This window comes from Perognathus longimembris, chromosome 2 (genome assembly GCF_023159225.1).
Source record: "Perognathus longimembris pacificus isolate PPM17 chromosome 2, ASM2315922v1, whole genome shotgun sequence".
Classification (NCBI taxonomy): Eukaryota; Metazoa; Chordata; class Mammalia; order Rodentia; family Heteromyidae; genus Perognathus; species Perognathus longimembris.
The window spans coordinates 78,951,585-78,974,760 of NC_063162.1; the positions used below are offsets into that span (position 1 = coordinate 78,951,585).

The 23,176-nt window shown below is 38.8% G+C and overlaps 1 protein-coding gene across 7 annotated transcripts in view; it reads right to left on the minus strand.

Annotated features, from left to right (window-relative positions):
- Positions 1-23,176, minus strand: part of Cobl (cordon-bleu WH2 repeat protein) — a 224,887-nt gene that overhangs the window by 68,562 nt on the left and 133,149 nt on the right. For 4 of the 7 annotated variants that reach the window (XM_048339579.1, XM_048339577.1, XM_048339580.1 and 1 more), the window contains 2 exons: positions 11,878-12,016; positions 8,164-8,334 (listed from right to left, as the gene is read on the minus strand). In XM_048339579.1, the coding sequence (XP_048195536.1) occupies positions 8,164-8,334; positions 11,878-12,016 (310 nt within the window). The remainder of the gene's footprint in view (positions 1-8,163; positions 8,335-11,877; positions 12,017-23,176) is intronic. The other 3 variants (XM_048339583.1, XM_048339582.1, XM_048339581.1) reach the window with 1 other exon arrangement.

Below are 23,176 nucleotides of genomic sequence, written 5' to 3' on the forward strand. Positions count from 1 at the left end.
AATAACTCCCTTCTTTAGGTATTTTGTTTACCAGAATGGCAGAATATTCTAAATTGATGACACTGAATAATTGATGGATACAATCTAATTTTGAAGAATAAGTAAGACTAAATTCTGGAACAGAATGGTAAGAAAAATATGAATTGAAAATGAATTAATATGAAGTGAATTCTGTTCACAGCAACAGATCCATGTATCAATGAATGTCAGATAAATCATCATCATCAATCTTAGAATTTACATTGCAAAGTCTTTTCCTCCTACAAAGACATAGGAAGCTGGGTAAAATCAAATCACTGTAATTGCTACATTTCTATGTAAATTCAAAAGAAAAGTAAACTGTGAGTATACAAATGAGGAAGAAGAATGAAGAATGACAACAGCATCAAGCCAGGACAGCAGAGACACCAGTAAAGATGTGGAAGAGGCCTGTCCATCAGAAGCGCTTGCCATGAGTAGGGAATGAGGCACAGCAATAAACTGTGGGGGAAAAATAGATGGCAAATATGAATGCAAACTCATGGAGAAATAAATGTCTGCCAGCATTAGTCATCTTTGAACCCCTGGGGATTTAACACTGCATAGAGAGTGATTTGTTAGCCAAATTATGTTAACATTGCTTTCCCATCTTCTCTATTTTTCTAGGTCTGTTGCTAAAAGAGGCTCTTGATCTAACCCATAGAATTCTGTTCAGTGTAAGAACTATCACTTCCCCCTCTTAGGTCTCTCTCAAGGCACCAAATAAAATGATTGGAATTTAGTTTGAAACCTGCACTTCCTTACAAGCAGAAAAACCCATCAGCTGATAAACAATGGCCATTTGTTCCTCTTTGAAAAGGCATCTAAGTGACTTTTAAGACTTGCTTTGTGATGCTGTCACTTTCAGATCAATGTATCTGACCCTGATGATGGAGATAATGTAAATATGCTCAAGCATAAGCCTAGACATCAAGTGCTGGTATATTTTGAGGTCTATTGCTTATAAGGAGAAAGCTTGTCTCCCTCCAGTCCTGAAGTCCTACTGTCTTCTCTAGTATGGCATAAAAGGCCATCACACTGAAGTAGTATTCAGTCTCCAAAAGCGGACAAGGAGTAAAATTAAAAAGGATGATGCCTAAATCTGCACCATCATATATACATCCCTAAGACACATAACATAGTAGTAGTCTACTGTCAGTAAGGGAATGCTTATTGATTGTGTGACTCCTATCTATGGACTAACATAAAAGACAGTAACAGGCCTTAATAAAAATTTTGCACCAATTTTGAAAAAGAAAAATATCCATACCTTCTTTTAGGGAAGAACTTTCATTTGTATGATTCTAGAAAGAATTCATAAATCTTAAAAATTTTACATATATAGGTGTGTATGTATGTGTATATAGGTGTATGCATATATCTAATAAAAAGTATATATAAAGGTTATATTAACACAAACATGTACATGTACATATGTATATATACACACATACACACGTGTTTCTATACCTAAGGCGACTTCATATTGCAAGTTAATGCTTCAGGAGATGCAGGCCACACGGATGTAATTATTCGGGTAAGCTTAATGCTTGATTATTGTGACAATCAAAAATAAATCTGTCCCCAGTTTAACAAAACTATTTTTCTTCTTTTCAGCATTCCTGTTTATATTTGTTACTCCTTTGAGTGATATGTTGGTAAATGGCAATCAGCTGTCTGGGAAAAAATGTATAAATAGATACCATTTTTTTGCAAAGGATGGGAAACACAATATTTACAAGAAGTATAAAATATGTCATACTGAGTTTTGTAAATTCTCATCTTTAGTCCATTCTATTCTAGGTGAATTTAATGATTTCCAAAGTACAAAAATAAAAGACAACAAATTTGTTTCCAGTTTCTCTAATGTCCTTCTGAGTAGGGACAGGCTCTACTCCACAGCCAACAATTTCCTGCCGTACTATGAAAAGGGCCATTGGCACTTGATCCCTTTCCTGTTTTCCCAGATGCTCAGTCTTTTCTCAAGGCAGCCCAAGCAGCTTGTGGCTGGCTCTCTAGCCATAAGCAGCAAAGTGGCAAATAAATAGACAAGAGCAAGTGTGCTTCCCTAGGCACACTGTACGTACATGCAGAGGCTTTAAGGACAACTTCCAGGATGAACAAGACTCACATAATTGTGCCTATGTCCAAAGCTTTGAACTGAATAGCTTTGTTTTGAGACAAGAAAGGCATTATATTGAGGTTCAGATTTGAAAATGAAGCATTTGGTTTTTTTTTAAGATATCTGGTCCCACACTTTTAGGGTGTGTCTCAATCTATACAGCTTCTGAGCTGTTCTATGGGACACTGGTCTACAGTGTGAACTATTATTAAATTTACATCTATGAAACTCAAAACTGTCTTCTTCTGATTCAAAATGGTAGTTATTTTCCCATCTCTTTTCTCTATTTTAGAATGTCTTTCATGTGCTTTAGAATAGGACACCTGTTCACAAATTAAGAAAAAAATCAATCAACTAGAAATAACATGATAGTTGTCAGTGCTAATCCTGCATCTAGCAACGCGTGGTTTGTCTTTCCTCTGTGCCACACAACGCTTGGCCAATTCCTCTCCAAGTGTAATTCATCTGAAGAAAGATTTATTTGCTCAAGCCTGATAGAGGAAAATGTGTGAGAAAATGGCAGTCATTGCGTGGTTTAATTGTAGCCATTTAAAGCACATTGAAGATCTGTAATTGAGCTCCATATGCATTGATCCTTAAATCCCCAGGGTCTTCTAACTGGAATAAGTAATTGATAACTGGTTAACAGCCTAATTATAATCAGTACTGTAAATCTTGTAAATAAACAATTCAATGTGACTAAGAGAATTGGCTCCATTATTTAGAATGATTCAGAGTGAAGATTCAATTGAAATCAAACGCAAGCAGAAAGCAAGCTGGTTAGAAAGTTATGGGACAAAATCCAAATGCACATAATTCTATTAGCTGAGACATGCATACATAGACAGCATTTACATACATGACTAATATACATATGTATATATAAAGGTTAATATGAAAGTATCAATAAGAAGCAAAAGACTGAAGAACAGTGTTATTATACTTTGATTCTCAACAACTGTGCTAAGAAACACACACAGCTGGGCACCAGTGGCTTATGACTGTGATCCTAGCTACTCAGGAGGCCAAGACTTGGAGGATAGTGGTTAGAAATCAGCCTGGGAAGAAAAGTCAAAGAAACTCTATACCCAATTACACAGTAAAATGGTAGGCTTGGGGGCATGACTTAAGAGTACCAGTCATGAGCAAGAAAGTCAAGTGAGAGTACAAAGCCCTGAGTTCAAACCCTGATACTGGCACACGTACACAAAAAGGAAACACAAGCTAGTCATTGGTGGCTCACATCTATAATCCTAACTACTCAGGAGCTTGAGATCTGAGGATGGTGGTTCAAAACCAGGCAGGAAAGAAAGTCTGTGAGACTCTTATCTCCAATTAACGGCAAGAAAAAGGAGGAGGAGGAAGAGGAGGTGGAGGAGGAAGAGGAGAAGGGAAAGGAGGAGGAAGGAGAAGGAGGAGAAGAAGTGGAGCTGTGTCTCAAGTGGTAGAACCCTAGCCTTGAACAGAAAATCTCAGGGACTTCACCCAGGCCCTGAGTTCAAGCCCCAGGACAGGAACAAAAAAAAAAAAGAAAGAAAGAAAAAAAGAAAAGAAAAAGAAACTGATACAGAGCCTTTTGAGGATGAAGCCTGTACCATGGGACATTGAGAGATCCTAGAGCTCATTCTGCTACGTGTGTAGTATTATCACCACCAAAACCACGAGGTTTGACCGTGGAGAGGCTGGCAGCAGGGATCATGCAGTAGGAGCTTCCATGCGATTACAAAGTGATGGCAGATGGAAAGTGTATTTCTGCACACTTGTCCTCAACTGGCTTCTAAAAGGCTGCATTTTGGTAGGTACAGGAGTATATGTTCTAAAGCAGAAAGTAATTTTAAATGAGACACAATATTCTTTGTCGTCTTCTTAATCTTTTTTTTTTTTTTTCAAATCTAGGGTTCAAATTCAGGGTCTTGTGCTTTACTGAGAAAGCACTATGTCACTGACCCATGTCCCTTCTCCAACACTTTTTGCTCCTCTTGTATTTTCTTTGTTTTTTTTTAGAAGTTAGGTATATTTTATTTAAGGTTTATGAAATGGACATATGTATTTAAATATTACACACACAATACCTCATTGATGTTACCTGATTTAGTGACTTTATATGCTAGTTAAAAATGACTTTAAAATGAAATGAAAAATAAATGCAATTTCCCTAACAGCGACTACTGAACAGTGACTGATAGTACAAAAATGACATGTTTTATGATTCTTAAAAGTTGAATTAAATTTTAAGAAGCAGAAATGAATGGTAAGAAATGAATGGCAATTCATTATAACCAGAAGAATCAGCAAGGTTAAAGGGAAAGATATGGATGTTTTAAAGTATTTCCCATGTATTTTCAATGAGGTCTTCCATTTGTCTCCAGCCCAGACTGTACCACAATCCTCCTATTTACATTTCCTACAAAGCTGAGATGACAGGCAAGTACCATCAACACCCATCTTTTTTACTGGCTGGGATGGAGTATCACAAACTTCTTGGCTTAGGCTTTTTTGGCTTATACAATGATCCTTCCAATTTCCATCTCCCAAGTAAAGCTAAGATTACAGGCATGAGACATGATGCCCAGCAAGATCCAATATTCTTAAGATTCACAAACTGAATACACAACTTCATTAGTGCTATTTTCTTTTCTTACTACTATGAAGCAAGACACATGCATCACTGGGTACAAAACAACCAGTGGATGATGGTGGACAATACACAGAGTTTATTTGATTTTTACTAGGGACATTGTAACTTCAGCATATGATTTCTTTTTTTCCTCCCCAATTAAGAAGAAAACCTTTTTACTCCAAGGACACTTCACTGAATTTCTGTCACCACTGGTCCTGCATCCCAGAGCCAGTAATAAGGTGAACACAAGCACTGCAGTACCCACCGGTTATTAATGTACTAATGAAGAGAGCTGGTAAGTGACTAATGGGCAAGTAATATGGCGTGGACACATGGCCTAGACATGAATGGAGCTGGACATCAGAACAATGCACACCTTGGAATGGATGAATGATGTCTATAATATTCCACTTGATATTTTCAGGCCATCGCTCACCTTGGGTAACTAATGCTATGGAAACTGGACCTCTGTGTGAGGAAGGAAGGACTTCAGTAGTCTAGCTCAGACAATTTATTCGGGTCTGTAAAAGCAAGAAATGAGAGGTATAGGTAGAAGCCTAGCCCTATTTGGCTAGACCTGCTTTTATTTTAACCATCTCAGTAGAATATATTATGTGTTATACAAATCACAGTAGATATGAGAAAGCCAAAGGTGTCTCCTGGAAGTTTTAGCACATAAGGACAAAAGTTCAGGTGATGGGTGGAGTGAGACTGAGGGTCAGGACCCTGTAGTGAGAACCCCACTATGTCACTTATAGTGGGAAGGCATCTCAGCTAATTTTCCCCAGGAAGATGGAGCTGGGGGTGTGTGAACTAGATGTGGGATAGTACAAGGGATTCCCGATAGACTACTTTGCCCCTGTAAGTACTCAGGGGGTTTCCACCAGGAACATTGTATCTCATTGCCAAGGAAGACAGTTTTAAAGTTGAACTCAGAAGGAGATAAGCAAAAGCTTGTAGCTGGCATACAAGTGTCTACTAATCATCCACAAAGAGCCAACTGTCAGTCTGGGAGTGCAGGTGAGAAGTACATTAGGGCTAAAAGCACCACCTGCATGGATTATTCCATCTGCATGATGGATAAACGTTTTAAAAAATAAATACAAAGGATTCATTTTTCTCAGCTATTCCTTAAGTTCCTAACTAAAGAAGGCCAGTTGCATTCTGCCTGGTTGAGCAGGCAATACTGGTTTCTCATTGTGGTAAACAATAGACAGGCCAGTCCTGCTAATTGGGTAACATAAAAGAGTTGAATGTGTGTTATTCTGATCACAACAGCTGGGAGAGAAGGGAAAGGAGCAGGAGAGAAATTCTGTCTCTCCAGGACTACCTCCAGGCTGCTGAGCACTGGGGATAGTGAATGCTTCCTCTATAGACATGTCTGTGCTCTGAGTGGGATGAGGAAGGGAATAGAATTGTGGGGAATAAAAGTCTCAGTGATGTGTTCCTGGAAAAATGAACTCAAAGAGAGATGGCAGTGGGCACAAGAGGGGAAAGGAAGCCTCAAGGCAAGGAGAACAAGACTGATTTATTCCTGTTGAGTATTGCAAGCTCTGCCCTCTTAGAAAGTCTGAGGGCAGGTAACAATGTTCGACAAGAAATGTATTCATTACCTTATGTAACTGTAACCCCTTTGATATCACTCTTATAATAAAATAAAATTTTAAAAAAGAAAGTCTGAGTGCAGAGTGGAAAATGTCTTCACAGCAGCACAGACATGAAAGGAAGTTTTGCCACCAGGTCTCTGTGAGCCCTTCCCAAGCCCTGTTAAAACACAGGGAGTGTCCCTCAAAAAAGGAGGAAGCTAATGTCAGCTGGTTGGTGGGGAAATGTTTAGTTCAGAGTCTACGCCTGGCTCTTCCACCCCACACAGACCACCATGCTATGGATCCTGACTGCAGTAGGCCCTTGATAGCTGGAGGGAAACTCTGAGCTGCATTGTTCTTGTTCAGCTCTATCTTTCTCCCTCCCGTGTCTGGCAGTAGAGATGCTGAGTTAAGGAGAGCAGCTGCAGGACAGGCCACCAAAAGGCCCTGCCCCCTTTCTCCACATATCTAACAGCTTGGTGTCATCTGTTCTATAGTTGACATCCTTCTTATTGGCATGGTTAATTAACTTAATTACTGGATACCTTATATCAATTTATTTGCATTTAGAAAAATGTCTGATGATGAAAAATATCTGAAGGGTTTTAAAGAATGATTTTTGGCTGGGCACTGGTGCCTCATACCTGTAATCCTAGTTATTCAGGGGGCTGAGATCTGAGGATCAAGGTTTGAAGCCATTCTAGGCAGGAAAGACCATGACTCTTTCATCTCCAATTAACCAGCAAAACCCTGAGAGTGGAGTTGTGACTCAAGTGGTAGAATTCTAGCCCTGGGGGATAAAGCAAAACACAGCACCCAGGCCCTGAGTTCAAGCTGTAGTACTGGCACTCCAAAAAAGAATGACTTGTGGAGATAGATAAAACACTCAGGACTATTTTGTCTAGAAAAGCAAAGAAGTAATACTATAATGATCTTTCTACCTACAAGCAGGAAGAAAGACATTGCAGAAAAAGGTAAGATGGTTCCAAAGTTGGCCAAATACAATCTCCTCAACAGAGGGCTGAGCACACCTCTGTGAGAAATGGCCCATCACTGGGCTACTACTGTGACACTGTGGCACATGCAGTCCAGAATGCTGTCTGTCATCACACAGCCAAGACACACACAGAGCTGCCATATGGGTGATGCCATCTCAATGTGTATAGTTTTAAAAACTCTCAACCTTCTCAGGGCAGGAATGGTATGCAGAATACTTATCAAAGTTCTAGAGAAATCTCCAGAAACTATGAGGAAAGCCCCATGTCAGACAACGGTGCTGAGAAATAAGTAATATACAAGTGTAATTCTGTTTGCTACCTATCCCAAACTGATTCTCTTTTGGTTTGTCAGTTTCCTTTTTTTTTTTTTTTTGGCAGAGAAGCAGTACCAAGGCCTGGCCATAGGCCATAGGCCATAAGGTTTGAGCCTAACTTATAAATTGAGTTCTCAGGTACCAGAGCACAATATCTTTGTATGTGTTCCCTGTGGAGTGAGCCTCCCATCAAACTCTGAAGCTGCCATTCTGGGCATGCCACTGTGTGGCTGTCAGCAGACATTCAGGGATTATTTTCTAACTGAGGAACCCAAGCTCCTCACTCACTACCTCCACCCACCAGGTCTACCTCCGGCCAAAGACTAACCACTAGCTGCTTACATCTGTGTGGCATTCAGAATGCATTCTCTGGATAACAGAACACACTGCATGGAGCATTTGGAAAGTAAAGCTGGGAAGGAAAGGCACAGACATCCAAAGGACAGTCTAGACACCCAGTTCCACCCCAAGTGACACAGCCAGAAGGGAAACAAAAGGCACGTACGTCTGGGTCTCAGCTCTGAGGCCTCGGAACCAGCACCTTCCCCGGGAAAGCCGAGAGGCTCCACCACATCTGTGTCAGGAGGAGGGTAAGGTGGGGGCGGGGGGAGCACTAACTGAGGTGGACCCCGAGCTGTGCCTCTGGGAGGCTTTTGAGGCACCTGCCGTCCAACACCTACATGGAATCAATGGGGAGGGACTTCAGAAAGTTAAGCCAAAAGATCCCCGGCCTTCCAACAGACCACACACTCACATGGCCACTACTCACCAGTCACCACAATCAACCACACCCAACACCAAAATCTTATGCAGGATCAAATTCAAGCTCCTCTTGCACCATATGCAATCACAAAACACCTCAACATGTATACTTGTACTGTTCCATCACCAAACCAATTTGGAAAAATCTTCCTGGGTATAAATTGTTTCTGGCAGGCACAACTAAATAAATGTCTGGGGCTGAAACTATTAATGAGAGCTCCGTAAACAGTACTGTTAACTCTAGCTCTTGAACCTTACCTTCACTCTTCCCTATTTTTCACATTAAGTCTTTTTCAGGGTCACAGAACTGTGTTTTACCTAAATCTTTTCCAAACTCATTGATTTGTTATGGGTAGACCTGGCTTACCCCTTTTCAGCCAATTTATACTGTACCTCTTTTACTGTTTAACGCAGTAATTTTCAAAGGTTCATTTGAAGAGAGTCTTGAATTACAGAAAGAGTTGGGGGGGGGGGGAGCTGGGGATATGGCCTAGTGGCAAGAGTGCTTGCCTCATATACATGAGGCCCTAGGTTCAATTCCCCAGCACCACATATATAGAAAATGGCCAGAAGTGGCACTGTGGCTTAAGTGGCAGAGTGCTAGCCTTGAGCAAAAGGAAGCCAGGGACAGTGCTCAGGCCCTGAGTCCAAGCCCTAGGACTGGCCAAAAAAAAAAAAAAAAAAAAAGAAAGAGTTAGAGGGGATAGGCCCAGCTCCACTTCATGTCAGGAATCAGAAGAACCCCTTTGTTTGTATTACACACTTAGAATTTTATGTAAAAATGGCTTTCTATGCCAATGAAAAAAATTAAAGCCAATGACTTAATGAAAGAAATGATATGAATTACCTGGGTCATGTTTACTCTTACTTCTTCTAACAACTTTCTTCAAGCTTCCCAATTCATAATCTCCTATTAATATATTTTTGCTTCAATGATTAAACAAGTTATTAAGAAATACCACTTCTTTACCAAAAAATAGATTTGCTTATTACTTCTCTTGGCTATGCTTCTTTAGATGTGGAAAAATGTTAATTTCCCCATATCAAAACAACATTTCCTCTACCAAACTACAAGTAATCCAGGATCAGTCTGGCTAGTGCTACAGTCAGGCCCATGTAGATAGCCTTCTGTGAGAAGACAGGCTGAGTGCCAGGTACACAGGAAAGATGTTCAAAGGCTCATTTATGCTTTCCAAAAGGTTAAGACCCAAATCAAACTAGCTAAAAGAATGTTTTAGTGAAAGCCCCCAAGTAAACTTTTTTTATATGTAGATGTCTAAATAGAACAAGTCCTCAGCACTTTTTGTGGACAGGGACTACTGTTTTCTTTTTAACCTGAGTCCTAAACATGGCCTGGGTTTGATGTTGTACTGCCGATGACTTTTAATTCATGAGGACTTCTGACAGGGATGGAAGTTTGTCTCTCATTGCCACTAAGATCTTCTCTACCATCCCTCATCCTCAAAATTAGTCATGATTACTTTTAGTTGGAAGGGAGTTTCTGGCGTTCTCAGTTCTCAAAAACAATGGCTTGTAGATCAAGAAGAAATACACATAGCCATATGCTATTATTCATAACTCCTCAAGTTTAGAACACCAACCTTGCATTTCCTCGGGTATCCAAGGGTACCAGCTTACCCCAGGTGGAGAAGGTACTCCAACTACCAAGGTCATAAAGACTGTGTCCCTCTTTGCTGAGTGAGGGATCTTTCCTAGATTGAAATAGGCTGTCTACTCTGGAGTTGGGCTTGACTCAGACTCATCCATGGTTATTTCCAGAAGAGGCTTCTGAGAATGTTTACATGGAACTCTCTAAATTTAAAGGGTTTACCTCTTTCCAAAGAGAAGGGGAGCATCTCATGAAATAGGAGAAAACTTGGTTTAATTGAACAATCCATTGATAATGAATATATATATATATATATACATATATATGTATATAATATGTTACTACTTCATAAGGTAATTGGTTCCCAGGCTATGAAATGCTAGGGCATTGAAAATGAGGTATTGATTAATGGAGAAAATGCTGACAAATACTCAAACAGCTCTCATTAAAGCTCCAGGCCATGACTGCAGCCACTTATCCTTGAGACTATTTTCCTCTGGGGCTAAACACACTATCAAAATAGGGGCCTATGTGGTCTGATTCAGGCCCTGGCAAGCTGTCTGATGGCTTCAGGAGGAGCTCTGAAGCCTTATTTATTTATTTATTTAGGGGCTGGAACTGAGGCATGATCTCAGCAACTGAGTGCTGTCCCTCAGCTTAAGGCTGGTGATCAGTTGAGCTAGAGCTAGAGCTCTACTTCCAGCCTTTTGCTGGTTAATTGGAGATAAGCGTCTCATGAACTTGCCTTCCTGGGCTGGATCCTCAGATCTCAACCTCCTGAGTAGCTAGAATTATGAGTATAAGCCACTAGCACCTACCTAAAGATGCACTTATATATTCATGTAGTTTTCTGAGAAGGCTTAGTAGTGGTTGACACTACACTGTGCCATGTTCCAACCTCTTTCCTGCAAAGGAGTTTTCAGTTCCTATGTCCATGAAATAATAGAAAACTCTAAATTGATTTTAAAATGAAAGGAAGCTGAAGCTCCTTCCCTTCTCACCAGCCTACCTGCTTGAGGGTGAAGCAGAACAACTCACAGGTCACTTTCTGCTTACAAATACTAGGATTCCATCCTCTTCTTTGGGTCTTCTTATTCATAATATATACCAGGTTCTTTTCTAAGACCCTCTATAGGAGCTATGTAAATGGAGATCAGTTGCAAACAGGATGGTCAGAAAACTACTGGACAGACTTACAGGCTGGGTATCCCTAAGCTGAAATGCTGACAACTTTCAGATGCCAAATTTTTTTTCTCCCTGATTTTAGAATAAGCTATATTCTGGGGATTAGACCCAATTTTAAGTATGAACTCTATGTTTTATGTTTTAGATAATTTTGTGCATCAAACAGACGTTTCACTGGGAGGAAATTTCCACTTGTGGCTTGATGTCAGTGCTAGAAAGTTTGCTGATTTTGGAGGATTCTTGATTTTGGATTTTCAAATTAGGGATCTCACAGCTACATAAATCACATGGCGGTAGGTCTAAGATGACTTCAAGTGCTAGATGTCTTTCAAAACAGTCTAAGGATGTCATCTGAGGAGCTGATCTTTCACCAATTAGTGAGACACACCTGTCACACACTCATACTCACACTCCATTTGTCACCTTCCCAGCTTTGTCAGCCACTCTCTACCTTTGGTACTACCCCAAATATTCAACACCCACCTAATGCTCATAAATACTGCTAGTGAGCTAGAAGATGAACTTACAGCACTTCCTTTCTGGACTGCCTTTCTTGAGCTAATGATGGCGTGGCTGCGTGCACTGAGAGAGTGTTAATAGCAGTGATAACCAGGCACATGCAACAGGCATCCTGGAGGCATGCAGAGAACAGGCCAAACTCACCCACTGTGCTCTTCCTGTTCTCCTCCTTGTCCTCCCTGCGATTGGGGACCAGGGGACTTGGTGGTGGTGGCTGTGGTGGAGGAGGAGCTGGCGCCCTACGCTTCTTCTTCTGCAGATCAACCTGGGAGCTGAGAGATACCTAGAAAGTACAAAGGAGGAAGACAGGAGGGTCAGGGTGATTCTGTAAGGGACTATGTGGGCAGGGGGGCACACCCCCTACTGAAGCAGCTTGGTATGGCACAGCGACTCTAAGGAGATTGTCAGATTGGGTTCCCATTCTCAGTCCTCTAAGGCAGGCTGTGGAGGAAGTGGTGGGAGGCTTAGTTATTTCCCAGGAGTGGCCCTGAGATGGCACAGTGATGGTCACACCCCTCCAAGACCCCTATGAATGGAGTCCATATTTCTAGGAACTCTGGAGCATAAATGAGAAAGTGATTTTGCTCTCATTTAATGACAAGAGAGCAATCTCTCCTGGGATGTCTATGCACACCACCACTATGAGACCACAGTTCTGATCTTTGTGCTCCATTAATTACTAACTCATGCTTGAACTATACATAGAAGAATTAAAAATATGATTCCACATCCCAAGAAGACAGTTTCCCCTTCACTCATGGTATTTCAAGTATATGTATCTGTGCTCAAACTCATACGTGTGTGTGTATGTGTGTGTGTGTGTGTGTGTAAAACATTCTTTTAAATACTCACTATAAGCAATACTTACTTATTACAGGAAGTAAGCAAGTAAAGGCTGAAGTTCTTTTTCCCCTTAGGGTTCTGGGAGGAAATCCAGAGTTTCGTGTACATAAGGCGAGCATAATACTGGTGAGGTTTATGCTCCCCAGCTCTTTTTTTTCCCAGTCCTGGGCCTTGGACTCAGGGCCTGAGCACTGTCCCTGGCTTCTTTTTGCTCAAGGCTAGCACTCTGCCACTTGAGCCACAGCGCCACTTCTGGCCGTTTTCTGTATATGTAGTGCTGGGGAATTGAACCCAGGACTTCATGCAAGCACTCTTGCCACTAGGCCATATCCCCAATGTCACTAGCTCTTACATACAAGAAAAGGAAGAAAGTAAGTCCAGAGCTGGTGGCTTATATCTGTAATCTGAGCTACTAAAGAGAATGAATCATGTAGGTTCACAGTTTGAAGCCAAGTAGAAAAGTCTGTGTGACTCCACCTTCTATTAACACACAAAATGCTATAATGGAGGCATGGCTTAAGTGGTAGAATGCCGACTGTGAACAAGAAAGCTGAGTGAGAGGGTAAGGTCCCCAGTTCAAGTCCTGGTACCACCATGGAACTTTTTTTTATTTTAAGTTTTTATTATCAAACTGAATTACAGAGAGGTTACAGTTTCATACATTAGGCATTGGATACATTTCTTATACTGTTTGTTACCTCGACCCTCATTTCCCCTCCCCCCTCCCCCCCATGAGTTGTTCAGTTCATTTACACCAAACAGTTTTGCAAGTATTGCTTTTGTAGTTGTTTGTCTTTTTTTAACCTGTGTCTCTCGATTTTGGTATTCCCTTTCAATTTCCTAGTTCTAATACCAGTATACACGGTTTCCAATATACTCAGATAAGATACAGAGATAGTATAGGTACAACCACAGGAAGGTGCTACAAGAAGATCATCAATAATAGAAGCTACAGTTACACATGGCATGTTGAAAGTAGTTACAACTGTGATATAACAATCGTTTCCTTAACATGGAGTTCATTTCACTTAGCATCATCTTATGTGGTCATAAGGGAACATTTTTTTTAAAGGGAGAAAATTATTACTTCAGTAACTTTGTTTATACAGACGAAATTGCTAATAATTGGCATGTAGTCTTCTAGTCTTTTGTTTTCCTTTTAAAGGGGATGACTTTCCTTGTACAATAATGAATTATAAACATTCTCCTTGCCTTTAAAGTCCTATAGTATAGTTTGACTAAAACATGGTTATAACATAAAATCAAATAGTGCTGAAAAGCTCAGAGTCAAACCCAGCAATTCCTCACCTCCTACCCTTCATTCCTAAAGCAACTGCTTTGAACACCTTCCTTTTGGAAATTATCCTATCTCTGTAAATAATGTTACTCTATTATTTCCTTAAGTATGCATATTAGTTATTGGCTTTCTATTCAAGAAAATGTATATTTAGTTCTTAGAGATGCTCACATGTACAGTTACATTTTTCTCTATTTTCTTCAAAACATAGGATACTTATTTTCACTAATTCCACAGTAGTAGTCTATTCCATCAGTGTAATTCTACTCTATAATTTTCATTACCTGTGGCCAACTTGAGACAATAAACAACTCCTAAGCTTTAAGTTGCATGTTGCATATGGCCCTGCTCCCTGCTGCCTAGGATATATTCTCTTAATAATCTACAGCACTCACACTGTATACACAGCCTGTCTGTTAGTTCTCTCTGTTAGTTATTATTATGTAGCCATCTGATCTGTGGAAATATCAATGTACATAGGCAACCCTATTTTACTAACAGTGCCAAAGTGAAAGAATAGTGATGTTGGCAATTTTTTCATACCATATTATCACAACTGTTCTATTTTATGAGTCATTAATTTCTGACTACCTAATTAAGAGACTGAACTTCACCATAGGTCTATTTTCTAGCAAAAAGTATATGACATATACAATTTGGTAGGTTCTTACATTCATTAAGGTATTTAAAAGTACCCTCCAAAGCTGGGCATTGGTGAATCATGTCTCTAATGCTAGCTACTCAGGAGGCTGAAAACTGAGGGTCCTAATTCAAAGTTAACCCAGGCAGAAAAGTCTGTGAAATTCTTATCTCTGATTAACTAGCAAAAAGATGGAAGTAGAGATGTGGGCTCAAGTGATAGAATACCAGCTTTGGTGTTCTTGGCAAAAAAAGCCAAGAGCTTAAGGCCTTGAGTTCAAGCCCCAGTACTGGCACAAACAGCAACAGCAAAAGTACCCTTAATAAATAAGCGAGAGGGGACTACTGTACACAGTTAACAGATACCACAATAATGTACAACATATGTTTTCTGAGCAGGCATATTCTCCAGCTGAGATATTTAAATGTATCTGATGAATACAACTTTCCCAGACTACCTTTTGGGTTTTCCTGTACTGGAGAAGTGTTTTGTTTTCTAATATTTTTCCTAACTGAATGTCCTGGGAATTCATTTTTCTTCTCTTCAGTTCTGATCCTTTGTTTGGGGGACAAGATATATATGAGGAATATTTTTTAGGCCTTAAAAATCTAATAGTTTTCGTATTCTATTACACTTAACAGCGGGTACAAAGCCTATTCGATCAGGATGGCAAGGATGGGGTATGAAAGTGCTTCAAGCATTTAGCCATTTCCTTCTGCCCTCTTCTAACTGGCCACCTTGCAGTGAATACACCTGATGCCGATGGTACCCACTCCTCTCCTGAGATCACCCCTCCTGAAAGTGAGGAGTACTTTTTTCTCATTCCTTTGTTCTGAGTGAGCTTCTGAGTGATATTCTTTTGATTGCCTGTCTGGGGCTTTAGTGATGGCCCTGTTATCTGTGTATTTGCAGAACTTCCCCAATGTTCTGCCTTTTAGGTTATTTTCCCTCCCCCTCCCCCTCCTCCCCCTCCTCCTTCCCTCTCTCCTTTCCTTTCTTTCTGTGCTGGTATTGGGGCTTGAACTCAATGCCCCAGCTTTGTCTCTTAACATTTTTTGCTCAAGGATGACACAGTACCACAGGTGTACTTCTGGCTTTGGGGGGTGGGGTTAATTGGAGCTAAGAGTCTCCCAGACTTTCTTGCCCAGGCTGGCTTTAAACCATAATCTCAATTCTCAGCCCCCTGAATAGCTAGGATTATAGGCATGAGTCATTGGCACCTGGCTTTACTTCTGGCTATTTGGTGGTTAACCAGAGATGACCAATTTACTTTCCTACTTGGGCTGGCTTCAAATAGGAATCTTCCTATCTCAGTCTCCTGACTAGCTAAGAATACAAGTATGAGCCACCAAGTGCCTGGCCCATTTCTTTCCTTCTCTCTCTCTCTTCTCTCTCTCTCTCTCTCTGGGATTTCAATCAGTTGAAAGGATTGCAAATCAATTATCTAATTAAAAAGGTAATTGCTCAATTTAATATAATGTACAAGTAGGGGAAAAATGAAAAGTTCAGCTTAAATACAAATGTCAAAATAAGAACCCTCCTTCTTCGCAATTATTTGAATGATTAAATAAGATGGTTGTAATTTTATAAAGAGTATTCTGCTTTTTTATCAAATATTCTTCCCTATGTTTTGTGTGTGATTCTTTCTCTTGAAAATTTCCTTTACTGTCAACTCATATGAATTTTAAATTCTCTGTTATGATACTTTCATTTTGTATATTTAAAAAAACAGCATCTCTTATCCCTGACACTATTATTTACATGTTTATTTGTGTGGGTCCTGGGGCTTAATCCAGGATTTGGCTTCTGTCCCTTAGCTTTTCTACTCAAGGCTGGTGCTGTATTACTTGAGCCACAGCTCCCCTACAGCTTTTTATCATTGTTGGTGGTGGTTCTTTGAAGATAGGAGTCTCATGGACTTTCCTGTCCAGTCTGGCTTCCAACCTTGATTTTCAGATCTCAGCTTCCTGAGTAACTAGGATTATAGGTGTGAATCACCAGACTCTGGTGACATTTTAATTTTTTTTTCCAAATTTCAATGATCCTTGGCTAAGTGTTCATAATTCACTGTTTTGTAAATAAGTTCTGTTCACGTGGTAATGGAAGGAACCTCTGTTGGTTTCTGAGCAGAGATATGATAAGTGATAGGAAGATCCTAAATAAACAGATTTGCAGGATTTTTGTCCTAGGTCAGCCACCATCCACAGTAATCCTCCAATCTCCTGTCAGAAGTAGAATACTGTGTCTGCTGACAAGACAGATCTCCTGTAGCATGGGGACTCTCACTGTCTGTTGTGGTGCAAGCTCAGTTGTGTTTGATGTCCTGGGGTCCCACAGAAGCTTCTAGATCTACCTGTCCTGGAGGTCTTCTTGCTCCGGAAGCACAGGCACAGCCAGATGTGGTGTACAGAGCAATATTTGTGAAAGACTCCTGAGCCTGCTGGGAGTTTGGGCTCTCCTCACCCCAGCAGCCAGGAGTTAGCTGCTTCTATTTCACCAGGTAGTGGCCAGAATCAAAACAACACTTGAGCTTCCAAGGGTCTCAGAACACTGTTGGTGCTTTGCTCTCCCTGTCACAAAGTGAATACTTTTTATTCATTTCAGTGGGATTTCAAAAGGAGAGATAAAAACTAATTCGGCTTTATTACCCATACTCTCCAGCTTTATTAAAGTATAATTGACAAGCAAGTAACATATACATGTATATACTTAAGACATACAGCTTAATAATCTGACATACCTACACAATATGAAATAATTAGTCAAGCTTAGCATATTTACCATTCATGTAGTTACTGTTTGCATATTTTATTATTCTTCTCAAAATATACCTCCTAAGCAAAATCTCAAGAACTAATAACAAAGTGACTATTACTATTGGTTTGATGAGCCATAATGAATCTCTTGGCCTTCAGTTCAATAGTAAAGATGTGTGTTTTTGGTTATTACAAATTGAATTTCTTAGAACACTCCTATAATTCCCCATATTTCTTATTGATTTCCTTTCCTCCTTACTGCATTTTTTTTCAATCAATCCATTTATGGTAACTTCTCAAGTAAAGAACATGTTAAATTCCAAGCAAGGACACTAGATTCTAAAGGTGTTACCCTACTTTAAAAAATTACAAAAAAAAACCCCACCTTTCTCATGGTTGAATGATATCAGTAAGTGGGCAGAATAGGAAGTCGCAGACCCTGTTTTCTCACAGAAAGTGACTTAATAACAATTAGCTTCTAAAATGCTTTTATGTGAACCCCTGACACCAGATAAGAAGCACACTAGCCAGGGCAAGTTCAAAGCCAAGCGCAGTCATAGTAAGAAAAGTTGATTCATGTCTACTACCACAGCCCTTCCCCCATGTCAGTACAGCTCTGCACGAAAGGGGAAAGTAAAGCCTGATTCACATTCCTCCCTTGGGAGAAAAGAAGACCTGAGTCCAGCATCCCAGAAGGGCTGTGAGGGGTGGGGGTGGGGGTGGTGTCACTTTCATCCTGACTGATTTGGATCACTGATGGGGAAATGGCATCTTCTGGAAAAGGGCCTGAGAAGAGCTTGAACACTACTTGTTGTGGAGCTTGGAGACCTGGCACTGCCCCTAACAGAGGCTGGCATGGCTTGGCACAAGCCTTTGGCACAATTATGGAAAATACTAGCTTGCAGATCATCTCTTGGGAGGAAATGAGAAGTGAGGAAAATACCTGCAGTACTCTTCCCTTTTGGAAAGGCTACACCTCCCCTGACTGAGAGTATGAAAAGAACTAACACTGAATGTCTTAAGACTGCAGAGACCAAGAGTCATCAGTCTGGTGGGTTGGGACACAGGAAACATGCAGTAACAAAGACAGACACAAGAGGGAGCAAGAAATTATCAACCAATTGAAAAAAACCAAAACCTACAAACCTTTCTAATTAGGAATCCCCCACACAAAGCCACAGAAAATGTGTCCCCAGAAAAGGCTTGAGATAGCATCAGGTCTTTTGTATCCTGTTAAATAGGCAGTCTGGAAGGTCTGGCTATTTTTTCAAATGTACAATTTACAGTTTAAAAAAAAATCAGGAAATCTGAGCTCAATAAAAGGAACAAATTAAACCTCCAGAAAACATCGCCAAAGAAATGGAAATCCATAATTTGGAACAGAAAAATAAATATTTTACAGAAGTTCAATGTATTAAAAAGTATACAGCTAGCCGAGCACTGGTGGCTCACACCTATAATCCAAACTGCTCAGGAGGCTGAGATCTGAGGATCACAGTTTGAAGCCAGCCCAGGCAGAAAAGTCTGTGAGACTCTTATCTCCAATTAACCATCAGAAAACCAGAAGTGGTGCTGTGGTACAAAGTAGTAGAGTATTGACAGCACAAGTCCTGAGTTCAAGCACCATAATTGATCAAAAAAAAAGTTAAACAAGGAAAACTATACATGAACCTAGTTATAATAAGAAAAAAAAAAAAACCATACCGGTTCCTCCCATAAAAAGAAAAAGCTGAAATTCTGGAGTTGAAGAATAAAATAAGTTTAAAAGTTCACTAAAGGGATTCACATTTAGATTTAGTCAAGTAGAAGAAACAATCAGTAAACTTGAAGACATGTCATGTGAAATTATTCTGGCCCAACAACTCCTCAAGTTAGAGGAGAGAATTCAAGAAGCTCAAAGGGGGAAGAGATGGGAAAGAACAATGAAAGGGTGACATTTATCAAGATGCATTATACTCAGAAACTGACATGATGAATGGAAACACTTTGTACAACTACTTAAAATTGATAACAAAATAAAAGTAAAAAATAAAGATAGGGGAAAAAGGATTTTAAAAAGGATCTCAAAGGACTCCAACTAAATAAAGTCCCCCAAAGATGACCAGATACAGATACTTTAAAATCAAAATAATCAAAGTCTATCACAAAGAGAAAAACTTCAAAATAGAAAAAGGAATCTCAACTGGGATCTACAACTTGAGTCAAACCCCAATCCAGCTTTTTGATGGTTAACTAGAAATGGAGTCTCTTGGGCTTTTTCTGCCTGGATGGCTATAAACTCCCAATAATCCAGGTGTCAGTCTCTTAGATAGCCAGGACTATAGACATGAGCCAACAGCACCCACCAGAATTGATTTTTTTTTCTATTTCATAAAAAATTACATTAAAGGGTTGTTTTGTTCTGTTGTTAGTCCTGGGGCTTCAACTCAGGGCCTGGGCGCCATCCCTGAGCTTCTTTAGTACTCAAGGCTAGTGCTTTACCACCTGAACCACAGCGCCACTTCTGGCTTTTTCTGAGTAGTTCACTGGAGGTAAGAGTCCCACTCAGTAGCTAGGATTATAAGCGTGAGCCATAGGCACCCAGCTGACATTAGAGGTTTGATAGGAACTGACATGAATCTGTAGTTTGCTTTTGGGTAATACAGACATACTAACAGTACTCAAGAACACTGAACATTGGATATCTTCCCAGTTATTTATGTCTTCTCAATTTCTGTCATCAATGTTCTACAGTTTGCAATATATAGATCTTGCCCCTTCTTGGTTAGATTTACAAAAGCAAATGTGAGTTCATCAAACTAAAAAGCTTCTGAACAGCAAAGAAAATACTGAAGGTGTTTTACCACTTGAGCTAAGAATGCAGCCTTAAGAATATATTAATTTTTTTTTGCCAGTCATGGGTCTTGAACTCAGGGCCTGGGCGCTGTCCCTGAGCTTCTTTTGCTCAAGGCTGGCACTCTACCACTTGATCCACAGCATAACTTCCATCTTTTTCTACTTGAGCCACAGCGCCACTTCTGTCTTTTTCTGTTTATGTGGTACTGAGGAATTGAACCCATGCATGCTAGGTGAGCACTCTTTACTAAGCCACAATGCCAGCCCAAGAATAGAGTCTTAATATTCTCTTTACATACACACACACACACACACACACAAACAATTATCAGTTGGTGAAGGTTATCGATATGTTAATTATTTTGGTTATTTCTACAATATATTAAACACCACTTTATACATAAATCCAAAAAACTATTATTTATCAGTTAAAAATAAACGTTTAAGATGAAGAAGTAAAAATCTTGCCAGTGGGCATTTATTATTTATTATCACTTAGACTGCATTATAAAAATGGTAAGGGGAGTCCTTTGAACTAAAATGAAAGTATACTAGATAACAAGAAAATACCTGACTATATGAAGCTGTTAAAGTAATTATATAGGCAAATATAGAATCCTGTAATACAATAATCATAGTGTGCAAGTGATTTTTATTTCTAGAACAGAATTTGAAAGATAAAAGCATAACATAACTACAAGTATGAAATGGTGTTAATGGATACAAAATATAAAAAATGTATTTATGACATCAATTACATAAAGTGGGGGAGCACAGCTTTTATATTCTATTCATGTTAAATTGATATCAACTTTTCAAAAAGGACTGCTGTAAGTATATGCAATCCCCATGGTAATAAAAAAAATACCTACAGAAGATGCACAAAAAAATGAGAAAGGAGTCCAAGTCTGTCAGTATAAAAAGAATCAATAAAACGCAAAGGCAATAGGGGAGGAAAAAAAGGACAAAACACATAAATAGAGAAAACCATGAACTAAACAGTAACAGCAAGCCCTTCTTTATCTGTAATTGCTTAAATACTAGATTCAACACACCAAGAAATGACAAAGAGTGGCTAAATGTTGGAATAAACTAGAATCAACTATGATCTGTCTATACTATATGACACACATAGATATGTGGGTATATACGATATATACATGGTTATCCATACATATATAATGTATACACATATGATACATAATATATCTGTTTATGTGTACTATGTATTAATGTGATATACACACACATATATATACTCAAAAATACACATCTTTCACAAGTGCACATAAAATATTTTCCAAGAGAAACCATACTTTAAGCAACAAAAAAAATCTTAACACAATTTATTAGACTGTAAGCAAGGTGGCATATATTTATAATCCAAGAAATTTGTAGGCTGAAGTTGGAGGATTGTAATACTTCAATATTAGCCTGGGATATACAGTCAGTAAATTCTAGGCCAGCTTGGGCTACTTAGTGAGACTGAATCCAAAGATAAAAATAAAAATACAAAACAACAACAACAAAAAATGGAAATCACATCCTTAATAGAATACTGGAAAAGTCACCAACAAGTAGAGATTTAGCAACATAGAATTAAACAGCCAATAGTTCAAAGAAAAAACTCACAGGGAGAATTAGGAATTATCTGCAGACAAATGAAAATATAGTAAAACCTATAGGACTCAACCAAAGCCATTCTCAGAGAAAACTTGTAGCAATATAGACCCACATTAAAATGGAAGAAAGATCTTTTCAGCAACCTAAAATTGTATCTCAAGAACTAAAAGTAGAACTAAATGAAGATTTAGTAGAAGAAATAATGAAAATTTGAACAGAAATGTATGAAATAGAAAATAAAAAATAGAAAAATGAATTGATTTTCCACAAAGATGGATTAAAAAAAAAAACCCTCTTATCTACCTAAGAAAATTTCAGGGAAGACTAAAATTTAAAAATCAGAAATGAAAAATAGTAGATACCTCAGAAATTAAAAGTATCACTAGACTATTATAAAGAATTAGACTAGAAATGTACTCACTGCCTTACATATGTAACCCCTCTGTACATTGCCTTGACAATAAAAATTTTGAAAAAGAGACTAGATTATGCAGAAAAAATATTATATATCCTACCATGACTGAATCATAAAGAGATATTTGAACAGATTTGGAAACTACCAAGGAAATCAAAAGTTTTTCAGCAAAGGCCATGACTGGTTGACTTCAATGGATGCTTCTACCAAACATTTATTTATAGAAGAAATAATACCAATCACCTTTTGCCCCCTCCCCCCAAATAGAGGAAGAAATGTTTCCAAATGTACTTTTCAAGCCTGAATTAGTCTAACACCAAAATAAGATAATGATACTACTAGGGAAAATAAAAATAATATTTCTAGTGATCACTGATACAAAAATCTTCAATTACTAGAACCAGAATTTATCTTAACAATAAAAGAATGTATACCATGATCAAGTCAGATTCATTCTTGGACAGCAATATTCTAAGTTCAATATTCTAAGAGAAAAAAGTCAATGTAATAAACAATATTAAGGTTGAAGGGAAAAAACCACAGGTCATTTCAACTGATCCAAGAAAAAAATTGAACTAAGAATCTCTTTATGCTAAAAACACTAAGCAAATTAAGAGCAAACAAACAGTACAAGAAATCTATCCAATGCCTAACGTATGAAACTATAACCTCTCTGTACATCAGTTTGATAATAAAAATTTGAAAAAAAAAGAACTCAATAGTCTCAGTATAATAAAGTTCATACATAAAACATCCCAAACCTCACATCAACTCAAAAGAAAAAACATTTCTCCTTCTAAGATTATAAAAAAGGCAAGGATGCCCACTTCCATAAGAAGGCAGTGACTGCAAGCTACAAAAGATGGTTGAATAATTAAAGAAAAGACAATAAATGGAAAAGTACTTCATATCCACAGCTTAGAAGTCAAAATACCCATAATACTCATTAATCTATTAGATTCAATACACCCCCTTTCAATATGCCAAAGATATTATTTTTGCAGAAATAAATTTATCAAACATTTACTGATGGT